This window comes from Podarcis gaigeae (assembly GCF_964106915.1).
Source record: "Podarcis gaigeae genome assembly, chromosome: 4".
In the NCBI taxonomy this organism is placed as follows: Eukaryota; Metazoa; Chordata; class Lepidosauria; order Squamata; family Lacertidae; genus Podarcis; species Podarcis gaigeae.
Genome location: NC_139677.1, coordinates 91,660,236 through 91,677,403, shown reverse-complemented (window position 1 = coordinate 91,677,403; position 17,168 = coordinate 91,660,236). Strand labels below are relative to the sequence as shown.

At 46.5% G+C, this 17,168-nt stretch overlaps 1 protein-coding gene across 1 annotated transcript in view; it reads left to right on the top strand.

Annotated features, from left to right (window-relative positions):
- Positions 1–17,168, top strand: part of FAT3 (FAT atypical cadherin 3) — a 478,212-nt gene that overhangs the window by 395,691 nt on the left and 65,353 nt on the right. The window contains exons 12-14 of the mRNA XM_083737613.1: positions 3,064–3,260; positions 4,464–4,617; positions 10,225–10,458. Coding sequence (XP_083593739.1) covers positions 3,064–3,260; positions 4,464–4,617; positions 10,225–10,458 — 585 coding nt within the window. The remainder of the gene's footprint in view (positions 1–3,063; positions 3,261–4,463; positions 4,618–10,224; positions 10,459–17,168) is intronic.

Genomic DNA, 17,168 nt, shown 5'->3' with positions numbered 1-17,168 from the left:
TTTGCAGCCAGGAGCCTTCGGTTGAAAAACATCTACAATGAAAAATGAATTAATTAGAGCGCCCTTAAGATGCTGAACCTGCCTTAAATATGTTGATGGGGAGAGCTAATTAATCACTACAGAAGGAGGTCTGCAGGAAAGCATACATAGAACTTTGCGGGGGGCGGGGAGGAAATATATCTGTGTACTTCGCCCGCTCCCTTTAATCCCAAGAATATTTAAACTATTGTACTGTTAAGGCTCATTTATTTGTGTTACATCTTTGTCAAGTGTGATTCAGAAGTTCAGGGAGAGACCATGGTACACATCAGAATGCAGAGGGAGTGTTGCTTGGCTGAATGCAGCCACCTGGTAGGAAAGCTCACAACACATGGATGCGCTGATATCTGTTTCATGCATGAGAAAGAACCACAGGCCAATGGGAGAGCATCTGCTTTACATGCCGAAGGTCCCAGGTTCGAATCCTGGCATTTCCAGGTAGGGCTGAGAAACGGCTCCATCAGAAACCTTGGAAATCTGCTGCTGTGGGGTTCAATTAATTAAGGGGTCTGACTTAGTGCAAGCCATTGATTTATTTATTTTGCATTCTTCGCATCAATTTTAAAAGGAACATGCTATTCCATATAGGCCCGGTCTACATAACATGTGACCTACCAGGCCGCATAGAAGTGTGGATTTGGAAAGGACCCCAAGGGTCATCTATTCCAAAACCCTGCAATGCAGGAATCTCAGCAAAAGCATCCATGGCAGATGGCCATCCAGCCTTTGCTAAAAAACCTCCAAGGAGGGAGAGCCCACAACCTCCCGAGGGAGACCGTCCCACTGTCAAACAACTCTTACTGCCAGAAAGTTCTTCCTGATGTTTAGTCAGAATCTCATTCTTGTAATTTGAAGTCAGACAGGATGGTGTCAGCTAACGGCATCCAGACTGGTGCCTTATTTGAGGTGTATTCCACAACATGTTCTTCGGAGAATAGTAGTAGTAGTAATAATTATAATAATAATAATTTATTATTTGTACCCCGCCCATCTGGCTGGGCTTCCCCAGCCACTCTGGGCGGCTTCCAACAAAGATTAAAAATACATTAAAATGTCACACATTTAAAACCTCCCTGAGCAGGGCTGCCTTCAGATGTCTTCTAAATGTTAGGTAGTTGTTTATCTCTTTGACATCTGATGGGAGGGCGTTCCACAGGGCGGGTGCCACTACCGAGAAGGCACTGTGTCTGGTTCACTGTAACCTCACTTCTCACATAGCAGACCTTGTCGAACAGCTCTTACAATGTTTGCCACCCCCACCATTGTCGCTGCTGTTGTGCAGTCCTGGGCAGTCAACAAATTACTGGTGCTTTATCGGGCTCCTAGGGGACTTCCGTAAATGGCTGTTGCACCATGTTTGCTTCACAAGGTGAGCAGGACCAGCGAGACTGCATCTCTGTTGTAACAAGATCTGACCTGATTTCCTGGTGCCTTACACTGGGAGTAAGCTCCATTGAACTCAGTGGAACGGAGCAGACAGTGCTTGTACTGTTGATAACAGAGGTCTCCCTTGCCCAGTGCACTGTCTCCGAGTATGGCTGGCCAGGTGCCCCAGGGAAATTCATGAGTAAGAAATAGCCATGTTGAAGGTGATTACTGCACAGAACAAACTGGCAAATGTAACATTTTAAGCGGAAACATAAATAACCACTGGAAACGTTAATGGCCATCCACCAGGACTGTTTTGGCAATGCTTTTAATTCCCCGTATCCCCTAGTGTGTGAAATGGTCTTATTTTCCTCTTGGAGGATAGCTGGGGACAAGCCTTCTGACTTGATTTAGTTGCCATGCGGTGTAATGATGCAGAAAAGTAATATCGCCGGGTTCGGTGTCACAGTTTCAGCGTAATAGGAAGCTGATTGGCTTCATCCCTTCTCTTGGCTGCCTTTTCCTCTTGTATAAATTCGATCTAATTGCCGGCCTTATCTTAAGCTGCTCCTTAAACGACCCCTCGTTAGGTCTACTTAAGGCACATGTGTCTCTGTGTGTTCTGCAGACTACAAAACACACACACACACAACAAAAATTGTAATGAAAATAGAAACAACACTGCGGTGTGATAAAAGCTTTCATTAGACGATTCCTTAATGGAAACCTGCTGTACTCCCTTGATTGCATAATCAAGAGCTAATGAAATTGTCTTGGTAACAAGAGTGAGGGGGTTGTAGTACTTCCTCTCTTGAGACTGAAGTGGAAAGACAGTCGTGCCGTCGCGAAGAGGAGGCTATTGATTGTTCACAGTTGGAGTCTGATTGCCCTTAACGCAAGCTAAACAACGGGATGATCTCAAAACTTTATTATTATTGTTTCCTTGAAAGTTCCCACTTTTGACTTGTGGGAGATACAAGCACCACGTGCAGTTTTTGGAGTAGTCGCAGAAGACAGAGGACCACAGTTAGCCAAATAGTTATTAGGAGGCTAAAGCAAAGCTGACCACCTGTACTGTTTTGCTAGTGTCAGCGCTGGAAAGATTTTGTGAAATTGGGAGGGTTGAGTGCAGTTGAGGAAGCGAGTGAAATAAAACCAAAGTCAGCTCCTTCTCTTGATCAAAAGCCATTCATGGTTGGAACGCATCTCCAAGATTTCACTTTTTGTGAGACTTCCCACAAACAGGGGAACAATATAAGGTAAAGGGACCCCTGACCATTAGGTCCAGTCGTGGCCGACTCTGGGGTTGCGGCGCTCATCTCACTTTATTGGCCAAGGGAGCCGGTGTACAGCTTCTGGGTCCTGTGGCCAGCATGACTAAGCCGCTTCTGGCGAACCAGGGCAGTGCACGGAAATGCCATTTACCCTCCTGCCAGAGCTGTACCTATTTATCTACTTGCACTCTGATGTGCTTTTGAACTGCTAGGTTGGCAGGAGCTGGGACCGAACAATGGGAGCTTACCCCATCGCGGGGATTCGAACCGCCAACCTTCTGATCGGCAAGCCCTAGGTTCTGTGGTTTGACCCACAGCGCCACCCGCGTCCCTGGGGAACAATATATGTGGCTCTAATAACGGTTATTGTCTCTTTCCACAGGAGGAAATCCCAAAGGGAAGTTTGCCCTTGGCATGGTTCAGAATGAATGGAAGGTTTATGTCAAGAGACCATTAGATCGGGAAGAACAGGATGTCTACCTTCTGAATATTACAGCGACTGATGGACTGTTTGTAACACAGAGTGCTGTGGAAGTGATTGTCACAGATGTTAATGACAACAGCCCTGTCTGCGATCAGGTTGGTTGGCAACATATATTTTTAAACAAAATTTAAAATAGAGTGTTGTTGTCTAGGTTTATATATCACACCTTCCCATTGGCAAATTTAAATTGGCCAGTGAAATGTCTGGACAAAGTTAAAACAATGCAGTACAAAATCGTACCAGACAAGGAGCATCACAAAGACCAGGGATGTATATAGGTGCTTTTCCATATGTTGACTACAACTCAGACATACATCATTTTATTTGGGTGTCACCTTTCCAGAGCTAAAACCAAGCTCAAGGCGGCTTACAACATGACAGCATTTACATAATTACAAATATAGCAAAAGTAGTCATAAACGATAGATAAAGTATGCCAAAAAGTTCAACCATATTGATAAATTTCCATATGAACCATAAAATCTAAAAATAAAGATAAAGTGGTACCTTGGTAGTTGAACAGTTTGGGTCCCGAACAAATCGGCTCCTGACCTGAACGCCACAAACCCAGAAGTGAGTGTTCCGGTTTGAGGAAGCTAAACATCCGACGTGACTTCTGCAGCTTCCGATTGAGTGCAGGAAGCTCCTGCAGCCAATTGGAAGCTGTGTCTTGGTTTTCGAACCGTTTTGGGAGTTGAACAGAATCCTGGAACGGATTGAATTTGAGAACCAAGGTACAACTGTACACAAATTAGTATGCCCCCTCAACAACAAAAAACCCTAAACAATACCAGTAGCAGCCTCTACTTTTGTAGCTGGAGTCAGTCCAGGCCCCACCCTCCCAGGCCAGGTGAAAAAAATGCCTGCAAAACAGGGAATAGGTCTTCTAGGACTCACAGCCAAGGTGGTCTTCTATCATCCCTGAGTATCCACTTAATTTATACTGGAACGCTTGGGTTTGTATTTTCTGTACCTTGTTTTTTTTTTTTTTTTTTTGCGAGTCCAGTGCTGAGATGTCCATGAGATAATGAGAAATTGGAAATCTGAAGCTGGTCATTGGCCCACCTAGCTCAGTATTATTTACACGGTCTGGCAGCAGCTCCCTGGCATCTCTGGCAGGGGACATTCCCAGCCCTACCTGGAGATGCCGGGAATTGAACCTGGAACCTTCAGTGTGTAAAACAGATACTGTGCTGCTGAGCTATGGCCCCTCATTGCGCAAAAGCCATCTCTTTTCTAAAACCATACATGCAGTTTCGTTCACAATGGAAATCACATTCTGTCGTTTTGATCCTCAGGTCACATATATGGCATTGTTTCCCGAGGACATTCCCCCCAACAGAGTCATCCTTAAAATGGGTGCCAAAGACGCGGACATTGGATCCAATGGGGAAATTCGTTACTCGCTGTACGGCCCCGGGAACAACAAGTTTTTCTTGGAACCAGAAAGTGGTAAGATGAAAATAGTCTTCACTGCTGGTTTAATGTTGGAATGATGGCTGTCTCTGCATGGTCCGCATGTCACACTGAGGAGTTTAATGCTAGATTACTGCTGAGCCATAGAAATGTGCACTGCAGATTCTCATAAAAGAAGTTGTGTAAATTGTTCTGGAAGAGGGTGTGGTTACGTCTGTCTACCTTGAAGAAGGAGTAGAAGAAAATCGTTAGGACTGATGCTGCTTTGAAAGGTAAGGCAGTATCCCTTTGTTAAATGTCTGGCGAAGAGAAGCAGACTCTTCTCTTCTGATTGGCCAGCCGAGCCCTCCCCCAGGAGGAGGCCCACCCAAAAGCCCACCGGACTGGCCAGTCACCGGTAGGCAGACAGCCAGACCCCTGTTCCCCTCGCCAGATTGCTGCAAGGCCTCAAAACCGCCCACCACCAAGGTAAGCGGACTTGTTAAATAGAATTAAAATGGGGGTGACCATAAGAGCAGAGCTTTCCAAACTGTGTGTCGTGCGAACGCACTCTGTGCTCTTCCTGGGGCTGGAAAAGGGTTAGTTTAAACTCCGGTTTGCTAGTAAAACTGAATTACTGTGTCATGCAATGGTGTGCCACCAGCATGAAAAGTTTGGGAAGCTCTGCGTTAGAGGGAACAATGGGAACAGGAAAAATAACAGCTCACTCCCCATTGAAAAGACAGAGTAAACAGTACAGAGGCATGACGGAGTCCTGCCATCATTAGATGGTGCTTAGCATAGAAAAAAGACACAAAGAGGCAGCGAGTACTTTCATGATGGGTAAGAGCAGCTCCGTTTCTGAGCACAATTCAAAGTGTTGGTTCTCACCTTTAAAGTCCTAAACGGCCTCGGTCCAGTATATCTGAAGGAGCATCTCCACCCCCATCGTTCTACCCGGACACTGAGGTCCAGCACCGAGGGCCTTCTGGCGGTTCCCTCACTGCGAGAAGCCAAGTTACAGGGAACCAGGCAGAGGGCCTTCTCGGTAGTGGCGCCTGCCCTGTGGAATGCCCTCCCACCAGATGTCAAAGAGAACAACAACTACCAGACTTTTAGAAGACATCTGAAGGCAGCCCTGTTTAGGGAGGCTTTTAATGTTTGATGTATCATAGTATTTTAATATTCTTTTGGAAGCCGCCCAGAGTGGCTGGGGAGGCCCAGCCAGATGGGCGGGGTATAAATAATAAATTATTATTATTATTATTATTATTATTATTATTATTAATTATCTGTCAGGGAACTGCCATCGGAAAGGCAGGTGGTGGAGGGGCTCTCGGAAGCTAGGAGAGACTCAGCAGCGGAGGAAGGTACCAGCAGGGGGAGAGAGGGAGATCAGAGAGAAAGTGAGTCGAAGGGATGGCTCAGGGAGTCTTCCAGCGAAAACAGTGGAGAAGTCTCAGGACCTCCTAGGGGTACACCACTCCTCGCCGGAAACTGTCGCGCCGAGAATCCAGAAGACGCGTTTCCGTTAAGGAGCTTTTATGCTGGAGTAGAATCCATAAACGCCCACTGTCGGATTCTGCCAGTGATTAAGGGAGTCATGTTCAAGGGCTCCGCTAAGGACAGAGTTTGAGAACCATGCCCAAACTCTGAGGGACTAAGCTTTTACGCACAAGCAGCTCATCATCCCATCACATTATCCTTTGTTCCCCTCTGCCTGCATGGCCAGTCTGCCAGTGTCTCACGTTACCTCCTGGTAAATGGCTTTACACGCCCATCACCATATAAGGAAACACTGCCCAGAGGAAACACAGCTCCATACATCCTAATACATTGCAAGGCACAGAGTGCTGGTCAGCCGAGGTCAGGGGGCACCCTGCGGTATTTACAAGCCTCTGCCTTGGCTTTATGACTCCCCCACAGAGGCAAGGTAGCTTACAGCTTATTGTACTGAGTAAGTGATGCTTGAAAAGCTAGATATTCCTAGTGGTGGAGTAAGAGCTATCATCAACTCCTTGATTTTTTTACCTAGATCTGAGGAGTCTGTTTCCCTGCAGATCGATATCATGTAAGCCTGTCACAAGACAATAAAAAAGAACCAGTCCAGCATCCTTTTCCCCATATTGACCAACCAGATGCCTCTAGGAAGCCCATGTGCAACAGAACATAAAGGCAGTAGCCCTCTCCCATTGTGGTTCCTCCCCAGCAACCAATGCTATGCCTCCGAATATGGAGGGTGAACACAGATATCCTGATGCACAGTAGCAGCAGTCAGAACCCTATACAGATGGAGCCACAGAGACCTACTATGCCCGGCTTCAAACAAGGAAGGTGAAGGAGCCGTTACGCTTTCTACTGCTCTGTGAAAATCTCCCACACACCAACACAACCTGCTGCTGTCCTTTGATGAAGCGGGAGCTTCTCATTTGCTGAGGCAGCTTCATTTGCTTGCTCAGGGGGGATTTGTGTAAGCAGGCAAGGAGCTCTTGCTTTGAAGAGACAGCCATAAGGGCTGCGGATGAGAGGTTTGTGTGAGGCATGGATGTGAGGCCTTCCTTTTTCCTCTCCCAAGGGCAGGGGAGAAGAAAGGAGCCACTGCTCCCACTGCTGCTGCCCCACATGGCCTGTTGAGGACCTTGATAACAGGGAAGGCAGAGAAATTCAGTACAGTTTGCACTCAAAGGAAGCCTGCATGATTCACACTTTCCTAAAAAAGAAGACACAGGCTGAAGCACAAACAGCCTTCAAAACTCAAACTCATCCAGATGTTGCAATGTGATTCTGCAGCCAGAATCACAAAGTGCATTTACCGTATTTTTTGCTCTATAAGACTCACTTTTTCCCTCCTAAAAAGTAAGGGGAAATGTGTGTGCATCTTATAGAGCGAATGCAGGCTGCGCAGCGATCCCAGAAGCCAGAACAGCAAGAGGGATTGCTGCTTTCATAGCGCAGTGATCCCTCTTGCTGTTCTGGCTTCTGAGATTCAGGATTTTTTTCTCTCTTGTTTTCCTCCTCCCAAACCTAGTTGCATCTTGTGGTCTGGTGCGTCTTATAGAGCGAAAAATACGGTGTTTTTTAAAAAATTGAATGTACTGGTGAATATAGCATAAAAATGCACTGCAGCGAGGAAAATTGGTTTGCAAAAAATGTACATACTAGGGGAAATTGCATAGAAAAAAAGTGTGTGTGTTAGGATAAATATACACTAAAATCCTTATTAATTTTCATGAGGACTTTTTTTCTTAATTCAAACAGATGTGGAAATGTGGAGAACTGAACTTAAGACGGGGAAAACGAGAAAACCTAAATTGACAGATCCAGCCATCCTTAAGTGTCAGACAGATCCCAACAGTGGTGGGCAGGAGGGAACGTAGGAAGCTGCCTTATGCTGAATCGGGCTATTGGTCCATCTCAGGATGGGCTCTCCTAGTGGGGCAGGAACTGCAGAAATAGCCTCCCAGCAGCTGAGCCTCTGCCGCTTACTGGGAGGAGCAAGGTAGCAGCAGGGTTGGGGCTGTGCAGATACACTGGTGAGTCACAGTAGCTTCCTCCATTAGTGAAAGGTTCTGATGGACCTAGAAAGAAACAAAGCTTGGCTCCAGATTTGAGCCCCCACCTCCAAAGTTGGTTTCCCCAATTGACACCAAGTGACAATATGTTAATTGGCGGCCCCCTCCATAATGTGTGTTTTTCCCAAACCACAGGCTTACCTACTTGAAAGGTTTGGGTCTGGGAAACTGCCCCCCCCCCCCATTTCAATTTCCTGTGCTACACTGGGAGCTTCAGGGCATGCTGGGAAAATCGTAATGACCAACAGCTTCTCAGACCAAAGCATAGGCACAGTGGGCGAGCCAAAGCAACACCAGTAGCTACCCACAGTTGCTAGGTGCTGGCATGCAGCAGAAAGCATTGCTTTTTCTCATGGATCAGGAAGAATATCTGCTTACGTTCAGCGAAGTTGCAGTCAGGTGGAGTTGCTGGCTAATGGTAACATAGCACAGATACTGAAAGCAGAAAGCTCCAGTAAGTTTGGTGCTTTGCCATATCCCATGCAGTGAGAAAGACATGAGGAAGGCAAGGGTTATGTGCTGTGATAGTAAAGAAGCTGTGATGCCACTTTAAAAGCACAGAGACCTCCATGGTTAATTAATTATACCATCAGCAGGTGCAAGGAGTTTGTGCTATGAAAAAAAGGCAATAACATTTTGTGAGTATAACACCGAAACTGAAGGATGTACAGGCACTTCCAGACAGTCGCCATCTTGCTAACAGGTTCAGGCTGTGCAGTTATTGTTGAGAGGTCTTGGACAACAAATCCACTAACCCCAAAGATAAGAGTTTTAGCAATAAATGTGCTGGAATGTACTGCATAACACTTGATTTAATACGACATCATCTAATCTCCATGCAAACAAATTGGACCCATTGTTGATTAAGTAGACAACATCGTCTAATCTTCCTGCAAGCAAATCAGGATGAGTGCTCACCAAGAAGCACCCACTGTGGCTGGGAAGGCAGAGTACAACATAGGACAGCGTGCACACAGCTCTCTTCAGAGCAACAGCAGTCCATGTGATGGACTTTGGATTGGACAGACCTAATACCAGAAGCCTGTCCTTCCTTCCTTGCCTGATCAGCAAAACAGTAGCCTTTGCCTAGTGTTCTCCAGCTTCTCTTTCAAGCTGCAATTCCAGCAACTGGCTTCAGGGTCCCTGGAATGATGAACACAGCATCCAAGTGTAGGTCTGAATCCAACAAACGCACCTTGGTCTGGCCCTTGCAATGTGGTAGAAAGTGTTGAGTGAACACGTCTGTCATTGACTACCCCAGCTATCATGTCTACATGCTGCATGAGTGGTAGTAGACCTCTGAATACCAGTTGACAGGGAGTGGGGGGACAAGGAGAGGGCTAATGCCCCCATGTCTTGCTTGTGGACTTCCCAAGAGACAACTGGTTGGTCACTTGGTGAAGCAGGAAGCTACACTAGATACAGGCCTTTGGTCTGATTCTGCATTTCTTATGATTGCAAAACCCATGAGTTGTCAAAACATTGACATGCCACCACCCGTCCTATGTGTTAAGTCAAAAGTTGTTGAATGCAAAATTGGTTCATTGTGTAAGAACCAAAGAAGGAAGAGAAAAATCCAGTGGTTTGCTTCAGCTAAAATAAATAGCTTTGCATTAACTATTTGAAGAACAAAGCATGCTTGCTTCAACTGATAATGCTCTTGGGCACATCCTTTTATAGAATCATTTTACTATGTCCTTGGTACAAGCAAACGTTTAAAAATACGTATCCTCCTGAGAATTGCAGGTGGAAGGTAGCTCGGGCAAGAGAGCTTTCCCATATCCCATAAAGATATCAATGGAGGCCTGGTGGCCTGTTGAACAGTGTGTGATGGGGCACAGTAGACTGCAGTGTGGGAAGCTGGAATTGCCTGAATTTGGGTGGAAGCACTTGAGCAAGATGCAAAGGGGAAGAGGAGATTGGGCAGTTTCTTTCTGTGATGTTCCTTTTGCTCAGTTCTCAGGTCGTGAACCATTTTGAAAGTGAAATTGCATTGCAGCAACAAAGCAATGGTAATAGTAACAACAAATGGCAAGAATGATGTTGACTCTGGTTTCATTTCTCCCCCCATTTTCCAATCAATTGATTTTAGGGGAACTCAAAACCTTAGCCCCATTAGACCGCGAGAAGATCCCTGTGTACAACCTGATCGCAAGGGCAACGGACGGAGGAGGAAGGTTTTGTCAGTCCGAAATCCATCTCATCCTGGAAGATGTTAATGATAACCCACCAGCGTTTTCTTCTGACCATTACACCGCATGTGTCTATGAGAACACGGCCACGAAAGCTTTGCTGACGAGAGTCCAAGCCAACGATCCTGACGTAGGTAAGTCAATAAGACTGCAATGGACGCAAACCACAAATATTTTGTAGGTTGGCAGAGCTTGCAAAGCTCTGTTCTTTGCTTACATTCTTTCTCTACTTTCTCCTTTCTTACACTAGTAATATCGGAACACTAGTAACATCGGAACATAAGAAAGTGTCTTAGCTGGACCATTGGTCCATGTAGCTCAATATTGTCTACACAGACTGCCAGCAGCTCTCCAGGGTATCATACTAGGGACATTGCCAGCCCTACCCAGAGATGCTGTTAATTCAACCTGAGACCTTCCTCATGAGGAACATGTGCTGTCACTGAGCTACAGTTTGTGTTAAAACCAATATGGAATGCAGCATTCAGCCTTTGAATTCCTTGTAAACACAATGCTCTTCTTCTCAAATATTAACTTGCACGATGACTTCTGAGTAGCAAAGTTTTGAGTTTTCAATATGAATTATTCAAAACTTGAGATTCGTTTTTTGAAATCCAAACTTTCAGAATAACAGTAAGGGAGTCTTTGAACTTTGAATTTCAGGTTAAATGTTGGCGTTTAGATCTCGGGCTCAGACATTTTTAGCGCTTGGAAATGCAAGTGTAAAATTCTTGCAAAATTTTATTGCATCTACAGTTCTCTACTTTTGTGATGCCGTAAGCCAGGGCACTTGATGTCCGAAATAAGCGATTACGGCAGTTCAGAAGAAAGCTTGGAGTCAGCAGCTTTTATGGTAATGATTACTAGTAGAGACATCACTTGAAGCTTTCATTCTATAATTTTCATCCTGCAGACCTTCAATTCTCCATACTGATTAGCTATTAGGGTCAAATGCTAGTAACGCAAAATGCTAGTAATGAAACATGACAGTATTGATATGTGGATATTAAAAGGGAGATCTCTTGATTCAGCACTCTGCTAATACAGCTATAAATCTTTCCATACTGAAGACATGATACACACTTGACATCATACACACTTGCCGTTTGCAAACATGCCCTGCACTTGGTTTTATGGTGCACTTTAAAAGTTTATTTCTGTTACAGAAGAGTGGGGAGGGGGCAGAGTCAAGAGGGCAGCTTCTAATTATTAGTTTGGGGAAAGTTACTAAAGTTTTTATGATGCATGGGGGGAAATGGGAAGCATCCTGTGAAAGAGACAAAAAAAATATCCAATCTCAAGATGCTGCAGAAAGAGTAATTCATGTTTTTATTACTGACTAATGAGAACAGGCCTTCCTCGGGGGGGGGGGGGGGGAGATGTTCTGCAAGAAATGGTACAACAGTTAATAAGCTGTACTTAAAACATATGAAAATCTCCAAATACAATCTCAAAAGCAACATATTCATATAAACTCTCATTACTATCATTCGCACAGAAATTCCATTGTCAATTACAGTGTTGTCTCCATATCTTGGGCACTCTCTTTTTTTATATTAAAAAGTGCATTACTCTTTCTTCAACATCCTGAGATTGGCTCTCTCTTTTTTGTCTTTCGGGATTTTTAAAACCCTGAAGTAGGGAAATCCTGGGGGCAAAGACCTCCCTACCACCCCTATAGATAATTAGAAGATGGTTTGTCTCATCAGAACTACATAATTCAGGCAGCTGGTGGTAATCCAAGTCGTCACAACCATGTAAACTAATTAAATGCTTCACAGACATGCTCCTCATACCCTTTCTCTGTATCAAGGGGGGGGGGATGTCTATGAAGTAACCTTAAGACATCAGTTCCTTTCAAACATCACACGAAACCGTGTAGTTTGTGCCAGCCTTCACAAGCCAATGCCCTTGAGATGTTTTGAACTATACTCCTATCAGCTCCTGCCACAATGGCCTCTCAAAATTCTCCAGCCTATCTCTGGGCAATAAAACTGGAGGAACAATTTCACCATATTTCTCTGTGTCAGGGGAAAGAAATTATACAAGAGTTTCTCAGGGATGATGAGGCACACCACTGTGGGAAATATTTGGCAAAACCTCTGTAGAATGGCCTTTTTCTGGGGAAGCGAGGTTAGGGGGGAAATATGGGGGGGGGTTCCCTTTCAGAAAAAAACACACTATCCTGAGAATATTTGGCTCAGCTCTATAATTTCTTGTTATTTATGGAGAAGCATCCAGTCGTTCCATTCCCCTTCCTCATTGAAGTAGTACAACCAAGGCATGGGTTTATCACCTCAGTGAAAACGTAGCTCAGAGGTGTGCAGGAAAGGGACCCACAAACTTACTCAGTAGCCCACTGTGATTTTGAGCTTGGAAGAGGATGGTCATAGGCAGGGGCGCCGACTTATAAAAAATATTGGGGGGGCCCATACCGGGGTCCTGCCCCGGGAAGTTTTATAAGATCCGCTCCCGGCCCATTGCTGCTGCTGCCGCCCGCCTCGTGGCCCCCTCGCCAGCTGAGGGAGGGAGAGAGACCGAGAAGGAGAGAGATGCGTGGTGGGCAAGGCAAGTGCCCGCCGCGCCTCGCCTCCCACCGCCCCTCGTGCCGGCCGCCCCCTCCCCTCCCTTCCCCGCGCGCGCGCGCTCGCTCGCCCTCCTCACCCCAGCTCTTGGCCGTTCGCCCCAGGAACTCGCCGCTGTTGGGGTTGTAGATGAACCTCCGCCACTCGGCCATAGACTGGCTGAAGGGCTTCTCCTCCTCCTTGGCCATAGCGCGCGAGAGAGAGAGAGAGAGAGAGGCTGGAAAGAGAGAGGGAGCTCGGCGGTTCGCGGGCGGCGGTTTTTCCCCTGCCGAAACAACAGCGGCTCCTCAGAACCGCTAAGTAACTCTCCCTCAGGCGCCCGGCGGGAGAGCAGAAGAGAGGAAAAGGAAAGAGGGGCTGGGCCAGTCGCACGCACCGAGCAAAACTACTCGCGCCGCCTCTTTTACTACCGTAATAATTATTTGTTTTAACTCATTCCTGAATGTATTTTAAAAGGTAACTATCATCAAACAAGGAAAATAAAAAATACCAACATAATTTTGTGATTTTACAAAGCATAATATAACTACCGTATTTTTCGCTCTATAACACGCACCTGACCATAACACACACATCGTTTTTAGAGGAGGAAAACAAGGGAAAAAAACATTCTGAATGAAACAGTGGATGTATCATTTTTGTGCTTCATGCTGTGGCCACAGACATGTGATCTGATGGTGAATTTGGGGTGACCCAATGCAAAAATCCTGAGGATCCATGTGGATCCATGTTTTGTAACCACGTTTTTGCACCATTGCAGCCCCAGGGAACAGTGGGTGCGTGATTTTGGGGGGGCAGGCTGTAGCCATGGACATGCTATGTGCTCTGATGGTGAATTTGGGCTGACCCAATGCAAAGATTCTGAGGATCCATGTGGATCCATGCTTTTTAACCACATTTTTGCACCATTGCAGCCCCAGGCAACAGTGGGTGCGTGATTTTTGGGGGGCAGGCTGTAGCCATGGACATGCTATGTGATCTGATGGTGAATTTGGGCTGACCCAATGCAAAGATCCTGAGGATCCATGTGGATCCATGCTTTTTAACCACATTTTAAGTGGGGAGGGAAGGAAAAACACAGAAGGGACACAGAGCAGGAGAGGGGTGTGCAGAGAAGCAGCTGGCTAAGAATGCAGGAGAGGGGTATAACGGGAGGAGGGAGGAAAGGAAGGCAAAAGTTTTCCCTCACCTACCCACCCAAGTCAGCCAGCTCGCGCGCTCTCTCTCTCTCTCTCTCTCTCCCTCCTGCACGGAGCACAGAGACACACTCTGCTTTCCCTCTGCCTGGAGGGGAGGGGCTTTCCCTGCTCTTTGTTCCGTTTGAGCAAACACAGCAAGGAAACAGAGCAGGGTGGGCAGTAAGACCCTGAGGCAGAATGCCGGAAAAATACGGTAATAATTTTCTTAAATTATTGGGGGGGCGGAGCCCCCCCAAACGAATTTTTGAGGGGGCTCGGGCCCCCTCAGGCCCCATGGAGTCGGCGCCTATGGTCATAGGTGTTGATGGCTGACTAATCCAGATTTAATTATCTTCAGAACTGCATTGCTGGATGAGAAGTTCTTTCTATTCCAGCATTTTCTCTCCTCTTGCTTATCCCTGCACCTGGTTATGAGAGATGTTCTCTGTCTTACTCTCAACATTTCTGTCTTCACGTAGAAGGAAAACACAACAAATCGCAAAGGATCTCAAACCCATTATAAGACATGCTATATGTTTCTCCTCATTACATCTCAGACCAGGAGAAATGGATCCCATGTGACGTCTCCATACCGAACAGTTACTAAAACGAAATCTTCCAAATCCTCACTGACAAATAAAAAATCCAAGCTATCTGTAACCCCATATTTATGTGCCGTATAACCCACCAATGCCTTCTCTTGAGGCCACGGGGAACTCTAGCAATACAAATAAATAACAATAATGATGGATGATAAAGCCATCATTTAAATGCCTTGCATTTGTGATAGCTTCTGAATGCTCGGCCACATTTCCTCTGTGTATCAGAATAGACAGATAATAAAATCATCATTTAAATGCCACATACTTTTAATGACTTCTGAGTGTTTGGAAATATATCCTATGTGTATTGACCCTGCAGATGATAAATGGTAAAATTATTGTTTAAATACCATTTGGGCTTAATGACTTTTTCTAGGCTTATGATACTGTCTCTGTTAAATTAAGAAGGGTGGTTTTTCTTCTTCTTGTCAAGTCTTCCTCCATAGAGGGTGATCTAATCTTTCGTAATGCAATTTAAGCGAGAGTCCGTGTTCTGTTTTTGCGGCTGCTCGTTACGAATATGGTTGGAGGAAACGGAGTCCCCCAGATCCCTCTGGTGAAGCAGCTGCACTTCTGCCATATCAGGCAGAAAACAAAAGTAATTTTTTGTTGCTTTTGATCATCTTCCCCCCTCCCCCTCCTTCTTTTTAATTTTTTTTTTTTTACCATGCATTCCTGTCACTGCAAAAAGACATAAAATACCGACACAAAATTTTAAATTAACAGAATATGCCTGGGAGGAAGATCAGTAGCTCTGGTGTGTCTGATTAATGTCAAGCTTTTAAGTTTCTGCTTTCGAACAATGGGGCCGCAATTCTGCAACTGCCTCTGCGGATAAGGAATCACCAGCTTTGGTACATTGTCACTTTTACAGCAATGTTCTTTGTTTGCTGTTTCCGTTGCTGGGCTGTACAAATAAATACATCAACATGGGAATGTATATGGCTTTGCTTTGGCATTTGCGTTTAATTAGGTTTCAAGTAGCTGTCCCGCTACAGTGGAAAGAAATTTGGCAATCACAACAATACTTTCCCTTCAGGTCTCGAGTCAGCTTCAGCGTACGACTCGCTGTAATTCGGCAAGTGGCTGTGGTTGGCTCTCTTGTTTAGCAGACATCTCCACCCCTGAGTGTTAACAGAGAAGGATGGGTACCCAGAGACAAGACACTTTGAAATAAGAGCAGTTCCAAGTGGCAGCTTCTCTGGCAATGGGAAACAGGAAGTGGAGCAGGAAGTGCCTCAAAGGAGCTGCCATTTTGAACTGTGAACAGTTGCTATGTTGCCCCAGGGTGGTCCTGCTAGCCTGTTCAGCACAATCTGTAGAGGAGATATCAGACTGCAAAACGGGTTTCTTTTAATAGATGTGTGTGTGTGATGCGTTGTGCTTTACAGTAGTGCCTCGCAAGACGAAATTAATTCGTTCCGCAAGTTTTTTCGTCTTGTGAGTTTTTCGTCTTGCGAAGCACGGTTTCCCATAGGAATGCATTAAAAATCAATTAATGCATTCCTATGGAAACCGCCTTCAGACCAGGTCCGGGACAGTCTGTCCCCCGACCTCTTCTGAAGGCTGAGGGGGGGGGGACAAGGGCTTTTCTTCCCACCCCCAGCATTTTAAAAAACCCTGGGACAGCATTTTAAAATGCTGGCGGGTGGCAGCGAAGGCTTCGCTGCCGCCCGCCAGCATTTAAAAATCGCCCCAGGACAGCGGAGGACTTCTCCGCTGTCCCGGGGCAATTTAAAAGCCCCCGGGAAGGCAGGCAGGGGGGACAAAGACTTTTGCCCCCCGCCAACCTTCAGAAGAGGTCCTGGACCTCTTCTGAAGGCTGGCGGGGGGCGAAAGTCTTTGCTCCCCTCCGCCTGCCTTCAAAAGCCGTCCGCTCTTAAAAGCCCCCGGGAAGGCAGGCAGGGGGGACAAAGACCTTTGTCCAGGACCTCTTCTGAAGGCGGGCGGGGGGCAAAGGTCTTTGCTCCCCCGTTCCTGCCTTCCCGGGAGAGCGGAAAGTCTTTGCTCCCCCCCTTCAAAAGCAGTCCGGGACAGAGGAGAAACACGCTGCGTTTCTCCGCTCTCCCGGGAAGGCAGGCAGGGGGGAGCAAAGACTTTTGCCCCCCACCAGCCTTCAGAAGAGGTCCAGGACCTCTTCTGAAGGCGGGCAGGGGGCAAAAGTCTTTGCTCCCCCCCGCCTGCCTTCAAAAGCCGTCCAGGACAGCGGAGAAACACGCTGCTTTTCTCCGCTCTCCCGGGAAGGCAGGCAGGGGGGAGCAAAGACTTTCACCCCCCGCCCGCCTTCAGAAGAGGTCCTGGACCTCTTCTGAAGGCCGGCGGGGGAGCAAAAGTCTTTGCTCCCCCCGCCAGCCTTCAAAAGCCATCCAGGATAGCGGGAAGCGCTTCCCTGCTATCCCGGACTGCTTTTAAAATGCTGGCGGTGGGGAGCAAAGCATTTCGGCCCCCGCCGGCCTTCCTGGACCTCTTCTGAAGGCCG